General features: G+C 50.8%; 1 protein-coding gene across 1 annotated transcript; it reads left to right on the top strand.

Annotated features, from left to right (window-relative positions):
• The first annotated feature begins 91 nt into the window (after positions 1-91).
• MRPL37 (mitochondrial ribosomal protein L37) lies at positions 92-15,443 on the top strand. Its single transcript, XM_036257118.1, has 7 exons — positions 92-510; positions 3,233-3,416; positions 3,508-3,623; positions 6,997-7,182; positions 10,144-10,301; positions 13,042-13,245; positions 15,262-15,443. The coding sequence occupies exons 1-7, from the start codon at positions 165-167 to the stop codon at positions 15,337-15,339; spliced, it is 1,272 nt and encodes a 423-aa protein (XP_036113011.1). The 5' UTR covers positions 92-164; the 3' UTR covers positions 15,340-15,443.
• The last annotated feature ends 546 nt before the right edge of the window (positions 15,444-15,989 follow it).

The raw sequence follows: 15,989 nt of genomic DNA, 5'->3' as shown, positions 1-15,989 counted from the left end.
GCCTGCGAGGTGGAGACAAGACAAGGGTGCCCTGACTTTGATTGGTTCGAGTGGCTGCCAATCACAAAACGAGCTTTGGCGCCCAGCCCCTTTCGTTCCCAGCAGGCCTTGCACACGGGAAGATGGCGGCGTCCAGGTGGAGGTCTTGAGGAGACCAAATCGATATGGCATTGGCATCGGGGCCCGCGAGGCGGGCGCTGGCTCGCCCCGGACGTGTCGGCCTTGGGGGCTGTGGGACCCCGAGACGGGAGGCGTACGAGTGGGGTGTCCGCTCCACGCGGAAGCCCGAGCCTCCTCCCCTGGACAGGGTGTACGAAATCCCTGGACTGGAGCCCATCACCTACGCGGGGAAGATGCACTTCATGCCCGGGCTGGCGCGGCCGGTCTTCCCGCCCTGGGATCGCGGCTGGACGCATCCAAAGTTCCGCCGGATGCCCCCGATTCACGAGCATCCGCTATACAAGGACCAGGTCTGCCACACCTTCCACCAGCGCTGCCGCCTCCTCGAGGGTGAGGCCCCAGGACGGGCGGGAGGAGACCTTGTTCCTCTCCCCAGCACCGACCCGGCCCTCTCTGGCATTGGGCAAGACATTGAAACTCTGAGGGGCTCGGTTTCTTCGTCTGCGAAATTGGGCCAGTAGTGATTCCTGTTTTCTGAGAGTTGTTTGGATTAAGTGGGTTGTAAAGAGCTGTCTCCCCTAAAGCTCACGATCCCTTCATTACCCCAGTCTGCTTCTCTAGCTGTCTCTTGCAGAGTTTTACTATAGACTGCATTTTCAAGTTTAAGGAACAACAGCACTGTCAGGACTAAAAGTCAGGTTACCCAACTCCCACTCTGGAGTTTTTTGTTTTATTTATTTATTTGTCTAATTTTTTTTTTTATCCTCACCCGAGGACATTTTTCCTTTTTTTGTTCAGGTAGAGTGGGAGGGAGAGAGAGGAACAGAGAGAGAGAGAAACATCGATGTGAAAGGAACACATCGAGTGGCCGCCACCCGCACAACCGACCAGGGCTGGGGACAAACTGCAACCGAGTTACGCGCCCCTAGCGGGAACCGAACCCGGGTCTCCCAGGACCGCAGGCCGACGCTCCAACCGCTGAGCCAAACCGGCCAGGGCTAAATATTTTTTTTAAATGTTTTTTCTTTATTGATTTTTTAGAGAGAGAGGAAGGGAGAGGGAGAGAGAGATAGGAACATCGATGAGAGAGAACATGGATTGGCCACCTCCTGCACACCCCCGCTGGGGACCCGGCCCACAACCTGGGCATGTGTCCTGACCGGGAATCAATCGAACCAGCGACCTCTTGGTGCATGGGTGGTTGATCAACCATTGAGCCACACTGGCCAAACCCACTCTGGAGTTTTTTATGGTCCACCACAAAATTCAGAAGTTCCATTTCTAAATGTTTGTATTTCTGATGTCTTATGAGCCTTAAAATGAAAAGTCTCATTGCTCTCATTGCCTTTCATTTATTACTACAAAAGAAATTAACTGAGGGTGTCTCCCCCAAAGTGTCTAGGCTCCCTTTAATCCCAGACATATCTTTTCAAGTGAAGATGTGGCCCTGAATCAGAGTGGTGTTTTTGCAGCTGGGATGAATAGCCTGCCAACCAACATGGTACCCAGCCTTCTGTCAACTTGTGGACACAGTCATTGACAATAACAGTGTTAACTTTGATCTGAGGGTAGAGGACTGGTATGTGGACTTAATGCAGAACTTGGGTCCCTAGATGTGTGCCTGTTCCTCCCTTAGAAAGCCAGATCTGAGGAAAGTAAGGGAGTTTGCCTGGTACCTCAGCCCATCCTGCTGAGAGCAGCTGATGTTCCTTAATGCTTGAAGACTAAGTAATCTGAATCAAATCTATTTGTTTATTTATACTTCATCTTTTTCTGAAAAGTATTTTGAGCATCTTAGAGAAATTTTACAAAACAGCCAGATTAAAATGAAAATAGATGGGTGAGACCAGCCGGTGTGGTTCAGTGGATTGAGCGTCGTCCCATGGACTGAGGTCCTGGTTTGATTCTGTGTCAGGGCATGTGCCTGGGTTGCGGACTCGATCCCTGGCAGTGGGTTGGGTGCAGAAGATAGTCGATTGATGTTTCTCTCTCATTGATGTTTCTATCTCTCTCTCCCTTCCTCTCTCTGACAAATCAATAAAAACATATTTTTAAAAAAATAGATAAGGTAATGCAGTCAGCATAAAGGAAAGATTAAACAGTGAGGTGAGTACACAAAAGTCATTCTGTGAGGTTCTACTTACTAATGGGGAACCCCAAACTTGGCTCTCAGCTTACTAGCAATCAACATATGGTACAGAGACCAGAGCAGCTGACTAGGCCAGTGGCCTGTTTGTGTAAATAGTTTTTTTATTAGAACATAGCCATGCCCACTTGTCTACTTTTTGCCTATGGCTGATGTGGTGCTATAGTGGCAGAGATGATTCTGTGACAGAGTCTGTATGGCCCAGAAACTGAAAATATTTACTGTCTGGCCTTTTAAAAAATTAGTTTGTTGACCCTTGGAATAGGGGAAAACATTTTCAGTTATGCAATTCACCATGTTCATAAGACAAAATAATACTATACCCAGGAAAAGCCCAGACTTCCTGTACTAAAGCCAGGGAGAAGTTTAGAAGGTCTCAGGGAGACAAACACAGTATGTTTCAGAGGGCTTCTTCCTACAAAAATCTGCCTGTAAAGTAGCTCATTATAGCATCTCAGGGTTAAATAAGATACGAAATATTATCTCAGTGCTCCAAAACTCAGGGCTTCTCATGATTTAAAAGTTATTTTCATTATTTCCAAAAGCTGCTTTCCTTTAATAAAGCAGCAAGGGCTTAATCCTAATAAATGAGGTACTTTTGGTAGATAGGGCTTTTCCAGTCAGGGACTGGGTATGGGTTAATAGAAGAGATACAGGTTTTGAAAGGTTTGCATTCATTGATCTAATCCTATAGTCTGTGATCTTAGCCACTGTTTTAATTCTTCCAGTACTAGCCACTCACTATCTCAATTGTTCACCATCCTTCAGTAGACATTCATTCCTGAAGTTGAGTTGGAATCTGGCTGTTCTAGCTTCTGCTCCTTATTTTTAGTTCTGACCCCTCAGATGGCGTTCTTTCTCTCTCTCCAGCCTTTTCCAAAGATGCTACCAGGCAGGTTTAAATATCTCATTCTGAATTGTCTTTCTTTGTGTGTGTGTGTGTGTGTGTGACTAATTACCCCAAAGGTGTGAAGCAGGCCCTCTGGCTTACCAAGGCCAAGTTAATAGAAGGCCTTCCCGAGAAAGTGCTTAGCCTTCTTGATGACCCAAGGAACCACATAGAGAACCAAGATGAACGTGTTCGGAATGTGATCTATGATGCCCGTCTCTGGCACTCCACTGAAGACATCCCCAAGAGACAGACCTATTGGTAAGTTTCCCCCAAGTCAGTAAAAGTTCCAGTTGATGGATTTTGGAGTCAACATGTTTTATGTCTACAAATGTTTCTTCTTTTTTCCAAGCCCAGTCATTGTGAACAGTCTGATACAGCTGTGTAGATCCCAGATTTTAAAGCATCCTTCTCTGGCCAAGCGGATCTGTGCTGAAAGCTATAGGTTATCTACCACCTGGAACCGAGGTTGGTCATCTCATATACCAGAAAACCTTAGTCTGTTTTTTATCTTTCTACTCTTAGCCCTACCACCCGCTCACATTTCCAGCTCCCCACACTCCCATATGTATCCTCACTTCCACCCTTCACAGTCCAATTTTATAGGCCTAGGCACATCCTCAATATCATTAGCCACAGCTCAGCGTTTTTTGTTTTTAATCACTTCTTTCCAAGACTATTAATTCAACCATATCTATTGAGTGCCTGCAAGTGCCTAAATTTTGACAATATAAGGAAATAATAAAGCACACACAGTATCTGCCCTCACAACACTTATTGAATGCAAGGGCCCTTTTACCCCATGCATGCTTTTCTCCTTTTCCCAGTCCATTCTCCACATAGCTGCTAGAGTGATCTTTCCAAAGTACGTGTCTTCTTATGTCCCTCTTGTTTCAAATCCTTCACTGTCTCCCAGTAACTTAAACCGTTTATCATGGTCCCAAGGCCCTCTGTGATTTGGCCACCATCTAGTCTTTCTAGTCTTGTCTTCTGCTCTACTGCCCTCCCCCCCATACCCAAAGTTACACTTTGGCCACTTGCAGCTTTTTGGCATCAAGCTTTTACACCTTTGCACATGTTATGCATTCCAGCTGGAAAGCTCTTTTTTTACTTTCCACATTTGACTAAACTCTTACTGCAAGACTCAACTCAAGCCCCTTCCTATGTGAATCCACAAATTGGCTCTTCCTCCTCTGTGCTCCTTATGCCCAGTATGCATATTTTTATCATAGCACATATTATACTATGTTGTAATTATCTAATATCTTTTCTGTCTGCTCTACTAAACTGTGAACTTCTGGCCACAGTGTCTGACAGTTTGTGGTACATAATAGGTGCTGACTAAAAGGACAGGTGAATGAATACCAAATTTCAGGTGTTCCAGACAGAGATGTTTAGAGTACACAGGTGTTCTGATGAGTGGAAACTTGAAGCAGGGAGACCAGCTTTGGAATAATTTGGGATTTTCAGCACATCTGCTTGGTCAAGTTTTTCCATCTGGCCCCTTTGAGTATGGACTTCTTGGCAAGGAGTCAACTTTGCAGAGGTAATGGTATCACTAAGGAAATTAGTGAACCTCATTAATAGAGGAGTACTTGTTGGCCCATCAAGTATTACCTCTAATGAAACTGCCCCATTTTGAGCTGTCACTGGAGGAGGGATGTGGAGGGAATTGAATGGAAACCATACTAGAGTGGCCTGTGGGGAGAATCTAAAACCCAGGTTAGGAGTGGTCCAGGCACATTTATCTTCCTTGCAGATAATATCTGAGGAAATAGGAAATACTTCAGAAAACTCTTCTTGAGGTATGGGTTTGATTTATTTTAACAAACAGATGAGAGTTTATCTGTCCACAGATGTAGTATTCTTTTTTTACATACATGCTAATTAAATGGCAATTTTTAATGGCCACACCATACATAAGCACACTGTTCTTGATCCATTACTATTGCACAGTTCTCTGACTATTTTTAAAAACCATGCACCGTTAGAGGAAGAACTCTTGCCTGCATGGAGAAGTCTCAGGAGGCCATTCTCAAGGAGCTGGTGGTGGCATGTGGCCACCTGGGGGGAACTCTGTAAGAGCACTCACATTCAGATTGGCAGGCTTGTTGATTGGTCAGATATGAGTTTTTACCTCATACACCTATATCTCCTTGTAGCAAATATGCTAATCCGATTTAAATGAGGCTTTCTGACTCACCCAGTTTTTTTCACGCTCAGTTGTTGAGGACAGTCTAGCCTTTTTCCTGGGTTTAATAGCCTTTCTCCTGAGCCCCCAGTCCCGGTACTCTCTCCCTTCCACCATACCACACTTGAGTCATCTGGATTTATTCCTCTAAACTCTGCCATGGAATAGCACACTTCTGTGCCTTTGCACATGTTACTTCTTCTTAACCAGAATGCTTTTCTCCCCTTTCTTTGCCTGGCAAACTCTTACCCAGTGGTTTTCATCCAAGGGTGGTGTGGCCCTCTGGGGGAGATTTGCCAATGTCTGGAGACATTTTTTGTGACGTGACTTGAACCAGGGTAGGGTTGAGGGAAGTTCTCTTGGTATCTAGGGGTATAAAGGTCAGGGATGCTGTCAAACATCTACAGGACAACCTCCCTCACCAAAAAATTATCTGGTCCAAAATGTGAATAGTGCCAAAGTTGAGAAACTGCTCTTAGCTATCCTTCAGAAGCTAGTTTGAAGGCAGTGCCTCCTTCAGGAAGCTTTCTAGACCTGGAGGTCATTTTCCCGCCTCTCTGATCTCCGAGGGTGCTTCATACTTTTGTTGTAACATTTACTACCTGGCGAGCTTTTTGAAAGCAGAGCGTAACTCTCACTTATTTCTGGGTCCCCAGCTTAGAGCATGGCTTTGGGATAATCTGTGGGGGACAGCCCTGAACCCACAGAAATCAGGTCTTAGGCATCACTGGAAAGGAACACAGGAATAAGAATGTGCCCTGACCTGTGTGGCTCGGTTGGGCATCGTCCTGTGCACCAAAGGGTATCTGATTCAATTCCTGGTTATGGCATATGTGGGCTCAATCCCTGGTAGGAGGTGTGCAAAAGACAGCCAATCCATGTTATGCTCTAACATCGATGTCTCTCTGTCTCCTTGTCTCTCTCTCTCCCCCTCTCCCCCCCTTCCTCTCTCTCTGAAAATCAATAACAATGTTTAAAATAATCATAATTATTAAAAAAAAGAAGAATGCATTGGTCAGTCCCCCTTTCAAGAATCCCAGGATTAATGTCTTTTTTTTTTCCAGCTTATGATTTTTTTTTTTTTTTTTTTTTTTTTATCCTCACCCGAGGACATTTTTCCATTTTTTGTTCAGGTAGAGTGGGAGGGAGAGAGAGGAACAGAGAGAGAGAAACATCGATGTGAAAGGAACACATCGAGTGGCTGCCACCCGCACAACCGACCAGGACCGGGGACAAACTGCAACTGAGGTACATGCCCTTAGCGGGAACCGAACCCAGGTCTCTCAGGACCGCAGGCCGACGCTCTAACCGCTGAGCCAAACCGGCCAGGGCTCTTATGATTTTTTTTTTCATTTTCTAATTATTTATTTTTGTTACAGATGTTTCTCCTTTTTCCCCCACTGACACCCCCCCACCCCCACTCTCCCCGCCCTGTCCCCAATTTTGTTGTCCATGTCCATTGTTCATGCATATATGCATATAAGTTCTGTGGTTTATCTCCCTCACCACCCCCTTCAGAATTAATGTCTTAATCAAAGTTTTGTTTCCTGTGATTACGTGATCTGCCCAGAAAGCTATAAAAGACTTGAGCATGGCAGGTTGAAGCTAAGACTTCAGACCAGTTAGACTAATGGTCTTTCTCCCCTTTAGAGTCTATTCTCCTTCAGGTCCATGGTACCAGTGGAGCCCGGCTGAATGCTAAGGAGCCTCTGCCCCCCATCGCCTCCAGAGAGGAAGTTGAAGCTACCAAGAATCATGTTCTTGAGACTTTCTATCCCATATCTCCCACTATGGGTCTTCAGGAAAGCAATCTTTATGATGAGAAAGACGACACAGGTAAGTGTCAAAGCCTTTGACTTTTTTAGGTTGTGTGGAGATGAGAGACGTGCTTTTTCCAAAGGGAAGAATGTGTTGTACTTCCTGGTCCCAGGCACTTGACATGCACTTTCTTCTAAGATGCGTGGAGCAGCCCCTTGAGACAGGTACTGTTTTCCCCTTTTTAGAGGCAAGGCAACTGAGGCTCAGGGAGGTTACATGATTTGTTCAAAAGCTGACTTTGCTTTTGATACCTGAGAAGCAACTCAGAGTTTTAATGGATGGCTTGAGTGGCTTTTGATCTGGGGCCACGTTTCCTGTATTCATAGATCCTTTGGAAGACACCCTCTTTCTCAGTACCCTGTAAACTCTGGCCAGCCTCCTGGTAGGATGGAGGGAGCCCCACAGGCCTTGAATGGGGTTATTCATCCAGGCTCCATCGAATAAGGTAGCACCTTCTACCCGGTCAGCCCAGACAGACTAGGGAATCAGGCTAGGCAGGCCCATGGTTTCGCTGTCCGCTCACTCGTTACAAGCTGTAGTGTCTTCTCCACCTCTCTTCATTTCTACAACTGCAACCTCAGTCTGTCCCTGTGGTCTCTCCCCAAGCCCACTGCCAGTGTCCCAGCCAGTCAGGGCGACCCAGGCTGTTTGCTCAGCAGTCCATCTATTCACAGTTAGCCTTTCGAAAACACATACAATCCTGTCTCTCTCCATGCCCCCCTCCCGCTGTCTGTTGGAGTTTGAACTCCTCAGCTTATCACAGGAAGGCCTTCAGGTGTGGCCTCTGCCCCTCTCTCCAGCCTCCTCTTGGTCTGCTCCCCGTGGCCCCTTTATCCTGCTGCACTCAGCACACTGTGCCCTTTCCCACTTCGACACATTCTCAAGTTCCTCTCCCTGGGACTTTTGACGACTCGCCTCAGTTCGTCTTCAGCTTGATAACTCTTCGTCTTTCATAATTCATCTTAGGAATAACTTTCCAGAAATGCTCTGGGACCTTCCAGTGTCATCAGGGACCTTTGACTTTTCCTCCCACAACCCCGACTCACCTTGTATCTTGACATGTTCTATGTGGACATGGTCAGTTTTCCTATCTGTCTGCCCCTCTAAACTGTGAGTTCCTCAAGGGCAGTAGCGGGCTCTGCCTGGCCTCGGTTGCTGGTGCCTGTGCAGGGCGCGGCACAGGGCGAGCGCTGCGTGTTGTGTGTCCACACGCTGGGGGACCGCAGCAGGGACTGGGGCAGGTGGCGAAGCCAGTGCTCTTCTCTGGGATTTTCAGAGCCGACCCATTCCCAGCTTCTTTCTCCCTCCTTTCCGCCCACTTTCACCAACCCAGGTTACTCATTCCAGAAGCCCCCACTTCGCACGGCTTTCCCCAGAGCCATGCGGGAGGGGAGCGGTGACCTAGGCCATGGCCGAGACGAGCACGTGCTGAGCGGGTCTCAGCACCAGTGTTGTGCCGATAGCTGTGAGGAGTGAGGCAGGTCGTCTGTTACTAATACAAAGTATTACAGTTTGCGAGTGATTTGTGCTTTTTAAAAAAATTGATTTTAGAGAGGAAGGGAGATGGTGAGAGAGAGAAAGAAACATCGATCCGTTGCCTCCCCACACATCCCCCAACTGGGGCCAGGGCCGAACCCGCAACCTAGGCATGTTCTCTGACTGGGAATCGAACCCACAACCCTTGGTGCACAGGACAGTGCTCCAGCCAACTGAGCCACACCAGCCAAATGATTTGCTTTAAAAAAAATGATTAGCCCGGCCGACCGGTGTGTCTCAGTGGTTGAGCGTCGACCCATGCACCAAAAGTTTGCTGGTTTGATTCCCCGTCAGGGCACATGCCCAGGTTATGGGCCTAATCCCCAGTGGGGGGCATGCAGGAGGTGGGTGGCCAATTGATGTTCTCTCTCATTGATGTTTCTATTTCTCTCCCTCTAAAGTCAATAAAGAAAAAAAAAATTAAATAAAAATAAATAAATAAAATTTAAAAAAAAGATTAGCCCTGGCAGGTTTGGCTGAGCAGTTGGAGCATCGGCCCGCAGACCGAAGAATCTTGGGTTTGATTCCAGTCAAGCTGCACGTACCTCAGTTGCAGTTCAGTTCCTGGCCCTGGTCGGGGTCTTTCAGGAGGCAACAGATCAGTGTGTCTCTCTTGTATCAATGTTTCTCTCTCTCTCTCTCTCTCTCTCTCTCTCCCCCCCTCTCTCTCTCCCCTTCCCTTCCCTCCTCCCTCCCACTCTATCTGAAGATAAATGGAAAAATAACTTTGGGTGAAGATTAAAAAAAAACGATTACCATAGGTTTCAGGTTATCCTTCTGCTAATATCACTGCCATTTGTATACTGGAGTGAGCGAGAAAGGGGTGGAGTTAGATTCATGCAAGAATCGCCCACAACAGGTTGGCACACATTTTTTTTTTATCCTCACCCGAGGATATTTTTCCATTTTTTGTACAGATGGAGCGGGAGGGAGAGAGAGGAAGGGAGAGAGAGAGAAACATCGACGTGAAGGGACACATCGAGTGGCTGCCACCCGCACGACCAACCAGGGCCGGGGACAAACTGCAACTGAAGTATGTGCCCTTAGCGGGAACCGAACCCGGGTCTCTCCGGACCGCAGGCCGACGCTCTAACCGCTGAGCCAAAGTGGCCAGGGCGGCATACATTTTCTATGAGGAGCCAAATAGTAAGAATTTTAGGTTTTGCAGGCCACATGTGGTATCTGTCATAGCTACTCAGTAGACATTATGTAAATGAGTGAGTGGACAGAGTTGTGCTCTAGTTAAAAACTTTATTTTCAAAAACAGATGAGGGCCAAGAAATTGGCTGCAGGTGGAAGTTTGCCAGCCTCAGAGCTAGAGTGATGGTATCTGCCTTTACTGAGTCTCTGTAGTGCCTGGCACTGAGCTGACGTGACTTTCCTGAGGCCTTGGGGCTGGCCGATGAATCTTTTCTGCCCTCCACATGGTCGTGTATCTTGCAGGGTTCCAGGAGGGTTATCCTTACCCCTACCCCCACACCCTGTATTTGATGGAGTCAGCCAATCTCCGACCACACCGCTTTCAACCAGATCAGCTGAGAGCCAAGATGATCCTGTTCGCCTTCGGCAATGCCCTGGCTCAGGCCCGGCTCCTCTATGGGGTACGTATGTGGGGAAGACCACCGAGCTGCTTTACGTGGTGCTGGTCTCCTGCCTTAACTGCTCAGAGAAACAAAGGGGGTGGGGAGGAGTCCTTGCTCTACCGAGGAATTTCAGGGAGAGGCACTTCCTTGCGCCCCACAGACGTGAGCTGACACCTGCTGGGGCCTGCTTTGTGCCTCATTGATCACAGTAGCCCATGTGGTTTCACTGTGACCCCAGTGTTAAAATTATGCCCCTGAATCGCAGGGCGGCTAAGCTGCTCCTCCAGTGTTGCACAGCAGGGAGTGGTGGAGCCAGGGTGGAGCCCGGTGTGCCCAGCTCCTAGGCTGCAGGCACTCGTCTGCAGCACCCCTCTGTTCCACAGCACCCCTCTGTTCCACAGCACCGGAGCCGAGCTCAGGCCCCTCGGCAGGCAGGACAACTGAATTAGGACCATGGCTCAGACCTGTCTGCCAAGTCAGGACAGGTTCTGGGGACCAAAGGTACCCTTGGTGGCAGCCCCTTGATTCTAAGAAGAGGGCTCAGGGACCTAATGGTGTAGAATGAAGCTGAGTGGCTGCCACAAGGTTGGGGGGAAACCTCTTCTGGGAGCAGGGGTGGGGGGAATGTTTCTGGGAGCTGCTCCCAGCTCCCAGGTCCTGGGTGGAGCTAAGGCCCTCCTGGAAGAGTGAGGAATTCAGTGTTCTGTGGTCCATCCCACTCCATCTGGGAACTGGTGGGGCTGGGGAGGTGGTTAGCCAAATGAGATCGGGTGTGCCATGGGCTCTGCCTCTGTTGAGCATCTGCTACAGCCAGGCATTTAGTTATGGTTCTGTATGTCAGTGGTTCTCAAATATGTCCTGGATTAGCAGCATAAGCATCATCTGAGAGCTCATTGGAAGCGCAGACTCTCAGACCCACCCAGACCTGCATCAGAAGCTGTGGGGTGGGGCCTGGCGGTCAGTGTCGGACCAGCCCCCTGGGTGATGCTGTCCATGCACAAGTTTGGAAGCACCGCACGGAAATCCGAGAGCCTCTGCGTTATTCTCATAGCAACCCCTGTGGCAGATACCATGAGCTTCGTTTTACAGATGAAGAAACTGAGGCTCAAGGAGGCTAAGTAACTGCCCCCGGTGACACAGCTAAGAGATTAGCAGCTGTCACATCTCTGTGTGACCTGTGTCTTCCTAGTTCTTGGACGGTTAAGTGACTTGCCCAAGAGCCCACAGTTAGTGGCAAGCGTTGGAGCCCTGATCCCTCCAGCTCAAAGGACGCGCTGCTTCCCATCCCAGAGGTCATCAGATGCCGGTCCCAGGCCTGCGGGCTCACTGCGGATTCCGTACCCACAGAGCACAGGTAGCAGCGCTGCCACTAATTGCCACCCAGTTGGATAGAAAGGAGGCTCCCCCACTCCCTCCAGGTACAGATTATTCCTGGGGATGTGAAGTTGAGCAATTATGGGAAGAGCCTCTGTGTAAAAGGTAAAATTGCTGAGAAATTTATGTACTACCTGCAGCTTTATTGATCTGTAGAGGGAGATAAGAGTCAATACAGAATTCTCAGCTAACACTTAGAGGTACTTTTCTTTTTATTTATTTCTCATGCTGCTAAGAACAGGTATTTCTAAGGCCAGCAGTCCCGGTGTGGCCCACACTGAGGGCTGACATTAGCTATTCCTGTCTTCGGACTCAGCCCTGGAGGGGTGAATGTAGGCAGCATTTCGAGTCAGGGATGCTGTGCTTCACGGGGCCTGCCTAGTGGGTCTCTGTCCGGTGGGGAGCAGTCACGAGACTGGATTGCTATGCAGTCTCAGTAGGGCGAACATATGATTGTCATCCAAACGAGGACACTGCTGAGAGTGAGCAGAGGGGCTACCATTGGACACCATGGGACACTGGCTGTGGACCAGAACAGTAGAGTGTTAAGTGATTGATGGCATGGGGTTCGGTTTGCGTCTCCTGGGTAACCTTGAGCAATCTATCCCACCTCTCTGAACCTCGTTTTCCTCGTCTGTCCAGTGGGAATAAACTGCTGGACTTACGAGATTAGAAGCAACTTTAGGTAAAACTGGCATAATGCCTGGCCTTCAGTAAGTGGTTGCTAGTATTGTTGTTATTGCCAAGTGCACTAACTGAGGGAATTAGCGGGGGCTGCTGGCAGCGTCCTGAAGCTGACATGGCTCAGTGGACGCCCAGGAACCGGGCGTATTCTCAGAGCCCTGGTGCGAGGACGGCCTGCGTCCCAGGCTGCCGGGTTCCGGAGCAGCACAAGTGGGAAGTGAGCCTGGCCCAGGGTTGGCCAGTCTCGGTTCTGACGCCACGCACCTTTGTGACTTCTGACCAGCCGCGTGCCTTGCTGAATCTTTTCTCTCGTCTGTCCATTGAGTGAGAACTGAATGGGATTATATCCACCCATTGACCCTCCAGGCCCACGTTTGATAGAGCGGATGTCTCTGGGTCGCTCTCCGGTGACACCAGGAGTTTGAGGGATCTCCTGTCGTTACCCTTTCAGCTCACCTTCCTGTCCTGTGCCTCTTGCCCAGCAATCGCCTCTCAGTGGCAGGAATTACTACTCTAATGTGCTCAACCTGAAAAGCAGGTGCCCCGGGGCCACGAGACATCGGCCAGGCTGGTGGGGGAGGTGAAACCCGTCCGTCCGTGGGGTGGACGTTTGTTTTAGAGGCCAGAACTAGAAGTTGCCTCGTCTGTGCTGTCCTTACACGCCACAGTTCCTGATTCGATGGCTTGTCCTTTTCCTCAGAATGACGCCAAGGTTCTGGAGCAGCCGGTAGTTGTGCAGAGCGTGGGCACTGACGGACGCGTCTTCCAGTTCCTAGTGTTACAGCTAAACACCACCGATCTGGCCTCCAGTGAGGGCATCAAGAATCTTGTCTGGGTGGACTCAGACCAGCTCCTCTACCAGCATTTTTGGTGTCTCCCGGTGATCAAAAAGAAGGTGGTGGTGGTGAGTCCAGCCATCTCCAGCCTGTGATTGGAGCAGGGCCATGACTCACCCTACCAGGGTGTGTGGGGGTGGGTGGAGGGGGTGCTCACGTGTGGGACCCTGGCTTCAGAAGTTTGGTGCCCAGGGCCTCTGACTGGAGTGCTCCTTCAGCCCTGCTTATCCCCTAAAACAATGCCTTCCACCCTGGGCCCTGCCCAGCTCTCCACCTCTCCCGCTTCCCTCTGCGTCCACTCCACCCTGCTCCTCACGCCTCCCCATGTGCCCTGCGCTTAAGGAGCTCAGGATCTTAGTGGATGCTGTGAAGGAGGCTTCTGCTCTTCCCCAACCCCCACCCGTTTCCCTTCTGTCTGGCCGTCCTCCACTTGTCCTCCAGGTTTAGCATAAGGACCCACCAGCCCGCTCCCATAGTCCTGTATCCCCACATCACACACGCTTACGTCGCTTGTCTGTACATGCTCTGCTTCTCCGTCAAACCGAGCTCCAGGCTCCTCCAAGGCAGGGCCATCAGTGATGCCCTCATTCATTTCATACTGCAAGCGGGAGTCCTCTGCGGCACTGTCATTGCCGCAGTCCAGTGTCAGCCGGCGCGTCAGGCCTGCTCTCTGCAGTGGCAGCGACTGTCCGTAAACTCAGTGGGATGTCAGGCAGTGATAAACACTGAGGGGACACAAAGCAGGACTGGGGGTGAGAGAACAGAGTAGGGGTGCTGCTGCTCTGACACAGTGTCCCGTGTCCCACCCGGGGCCCGAGTAGGGGTGCTGCTGCTCTGACAGCGGTGTCCTGTGTCCCACCCGGGGCCCGAGTAGGGGTGCTGCTGCTCTGACAGCGGTGTCCCGTGTCCCACCCGGGGCCGGAGTAGGGGTGCTGCTGCTCTGACACAGTGTCCCGTGTCCCACCCGGGCCGGAGTAGGGGTACTGCTGCGCTGACAGCGGTGTCCCGTGTCCCACCCAGGGCCCGAGTAGGGGTGCTGCTGCGCTGACAGCGGTATCCCGTGCCCCACCCGGGGCCCGAGTAGGGGTGCTGCTGCGCTGACAGCGGTGTCCCGTGCCCCACCCGGGGCCCGAGTAGGGGTGCTGCTGCTCTGGCAGCGGTGTCCCGTGCCGTACCCGGGGCCTGATTTGCTGGATGGCGTTGTTCAGCCTCGGAGCATTTTCAGCTTGTTATTCGTAGAGTTAGTCCTCCAGCACCCACTGGTAGTGTTTCTGCCCTTGAAGTCCTCCTGGGCCTGGGCCCTCCCCTTCGCCTGCACGGCCACACCAGCCTGGGCTCTTCCTCCTCTGCCTTCAGCCCCTTCCCGCCAGAGCACTCGGGGCTGGGCCTGGGGTGGGCAGTGGCCCCTCCTTACCGCTCCAGCTCAGCTCCTGCCCACCTGCTTCTCCCCTCCACCTCCGCAGGTGCCCCTACCCGTGCGTGCACTGTGCTCGTCTCCGAGGTCTTCCTTGTCTTTTCTTTCTGCCCCATTCTACGTGCCCTTGAAGACCCCCCCAAAGACTCATTCATACATGGTGTCTTTCATGTATGGAAGTCAATGAGTTAGTCATTTTCTCCCGTTTTCTTAACACTTTCCTGCTTCTGTTAGGAAGCCTGTCACCTTTTATTATCACCATTTGACCACCTGGCTGTAAGCTCTGTGTGGGCAGGAGCCAGATTCAAGTCACTGGGCTTCCGGCACTGGGCACGGGCCCAGTACAGAGAGAGAAGGGGCCTGGCAGCTGTGTGTGGGGCCAGCAAGGGCTTATTGTCCCTGAGAGAAGGAGTGAGACCCTCCGTTGGCCGTGGCTGAAGTGAGAGGGAGGAGGGGCCAGGTCCGCGTCAGCAGTCCTGGTGGCGTTAGGAGCTGGTGTCCTCTCCACCCACCTCCTCTTCTCTTGGGCGCCAGCTCCTCGGGCCCCTCCTTGGTCCCTGAGAGAAAAGGTTATTATCCAGGTGCTTAGCATTTACAGAAAATGGACCTTTGTTTTCATTGCTGCCACTAAACCTAGTAGCAGGATCCTAATGGGCTGTGTTCTTTCCAGGAACCTGTTGGGCCCACTGGTTTCCAGCCAGAGACGTTCAAGAAGTTTTTAGCTCTGTATTTGCACGGTGCTGTGTGAGCCGAGGACCTGTCTGAGGCCTGAGGTCCTCTGCAGCTGCCCACTGGATATCCTGCACCCTGGGCCGAGCCCGGGGTCCTTCTGACAATAAAGAGTGTGTCTGTGCCCTGGAGCCTGTGCTTGGTGTGAGGGTGCTGTCTGGAGGGACCCCCGCAGTTGCATGTGGGCCCCGCCGTGAGCCTGTCTCCACACAGGTGTGGGCTTTGCGGCCTGACCTGCCCCAGCTCTGCCCGCAAGAATCCATCTCTCTGAGTTTTAGTTTCTTCATCTGAAACTTGGGGCTAATATGTCCTACCTTGTTCTGAAGACTGTAGCTTCAAAACCACATAGTGGGTGCTCTGGGGTGGTCAGTAGGTTGGTACGGGGTTATTGAAATTGTGGACACCTCCACAATGACTGCAGAACATGAGAGGAGGCCATTTCCAATCCTGTGGGTCTCGGGGGGGGGGGGGTCGTCCCACCCACAGGTGAGGTGCTGAGCCTTTCTCACCAGTCATCGGGCATACACTGCACCCCAGAGCTGGGGAGACGTGGGTAGGTGGCTTTGCTGGGCCGAGAGCAGTGGGCCGCGGGTACTCTGCTGCTGGAGCTTCTCTGAAGAGACGGGGTGCACACCCACCTGCCACAGCTCGTCACAGGCAGGAGTGCGT

Source organism: Molossus molossus, unplaced genomic scaffold (assembly GCF_014108415.1).
Source record: "Molossus molossus isolate mMolMol1 unplaced genomic scaffold, mMolMol1.p scaffold_m16_p_12, whole genome shotgun sequence".
In the NCBI taxonomy this organism is placed as follows: Eukaryota; Metazoa; Chordata; class Mammalia; order Chiroptera; family Molossidae; genus Molossus; species Molossus molossus.
Note: the sequence above shows the minus strand (reverse complement) of the source record. Positions and strands in the feature narration are given on the sequence as shown.

Excerpts from the sequence above, each read along its gene's own strand:
- MRPL37 (XM_036257118.1), top strand. The coding sequence starts at position 165 with ATGGCATTGGCATCGGGGCCCGCGAGGCGGGCGCTGGCTCGCCCCGGA. Across the intron at positions 3,624-6,996 it reads ATCTACCACCTGGAACCGAG|AGTCTATTCTCCTTCAGGTC; the intron begins GTTGGTCATCTC and ends TCTCCCCTTTAG. Across the intron at positions 10,302-13,041 it reads AGGCCCGGCTCCTCTATGGG|AATGACGCCAAGGTTCTGGA; the intron begins GTACGTATGTGG and ends CCTTTTCCTCAG.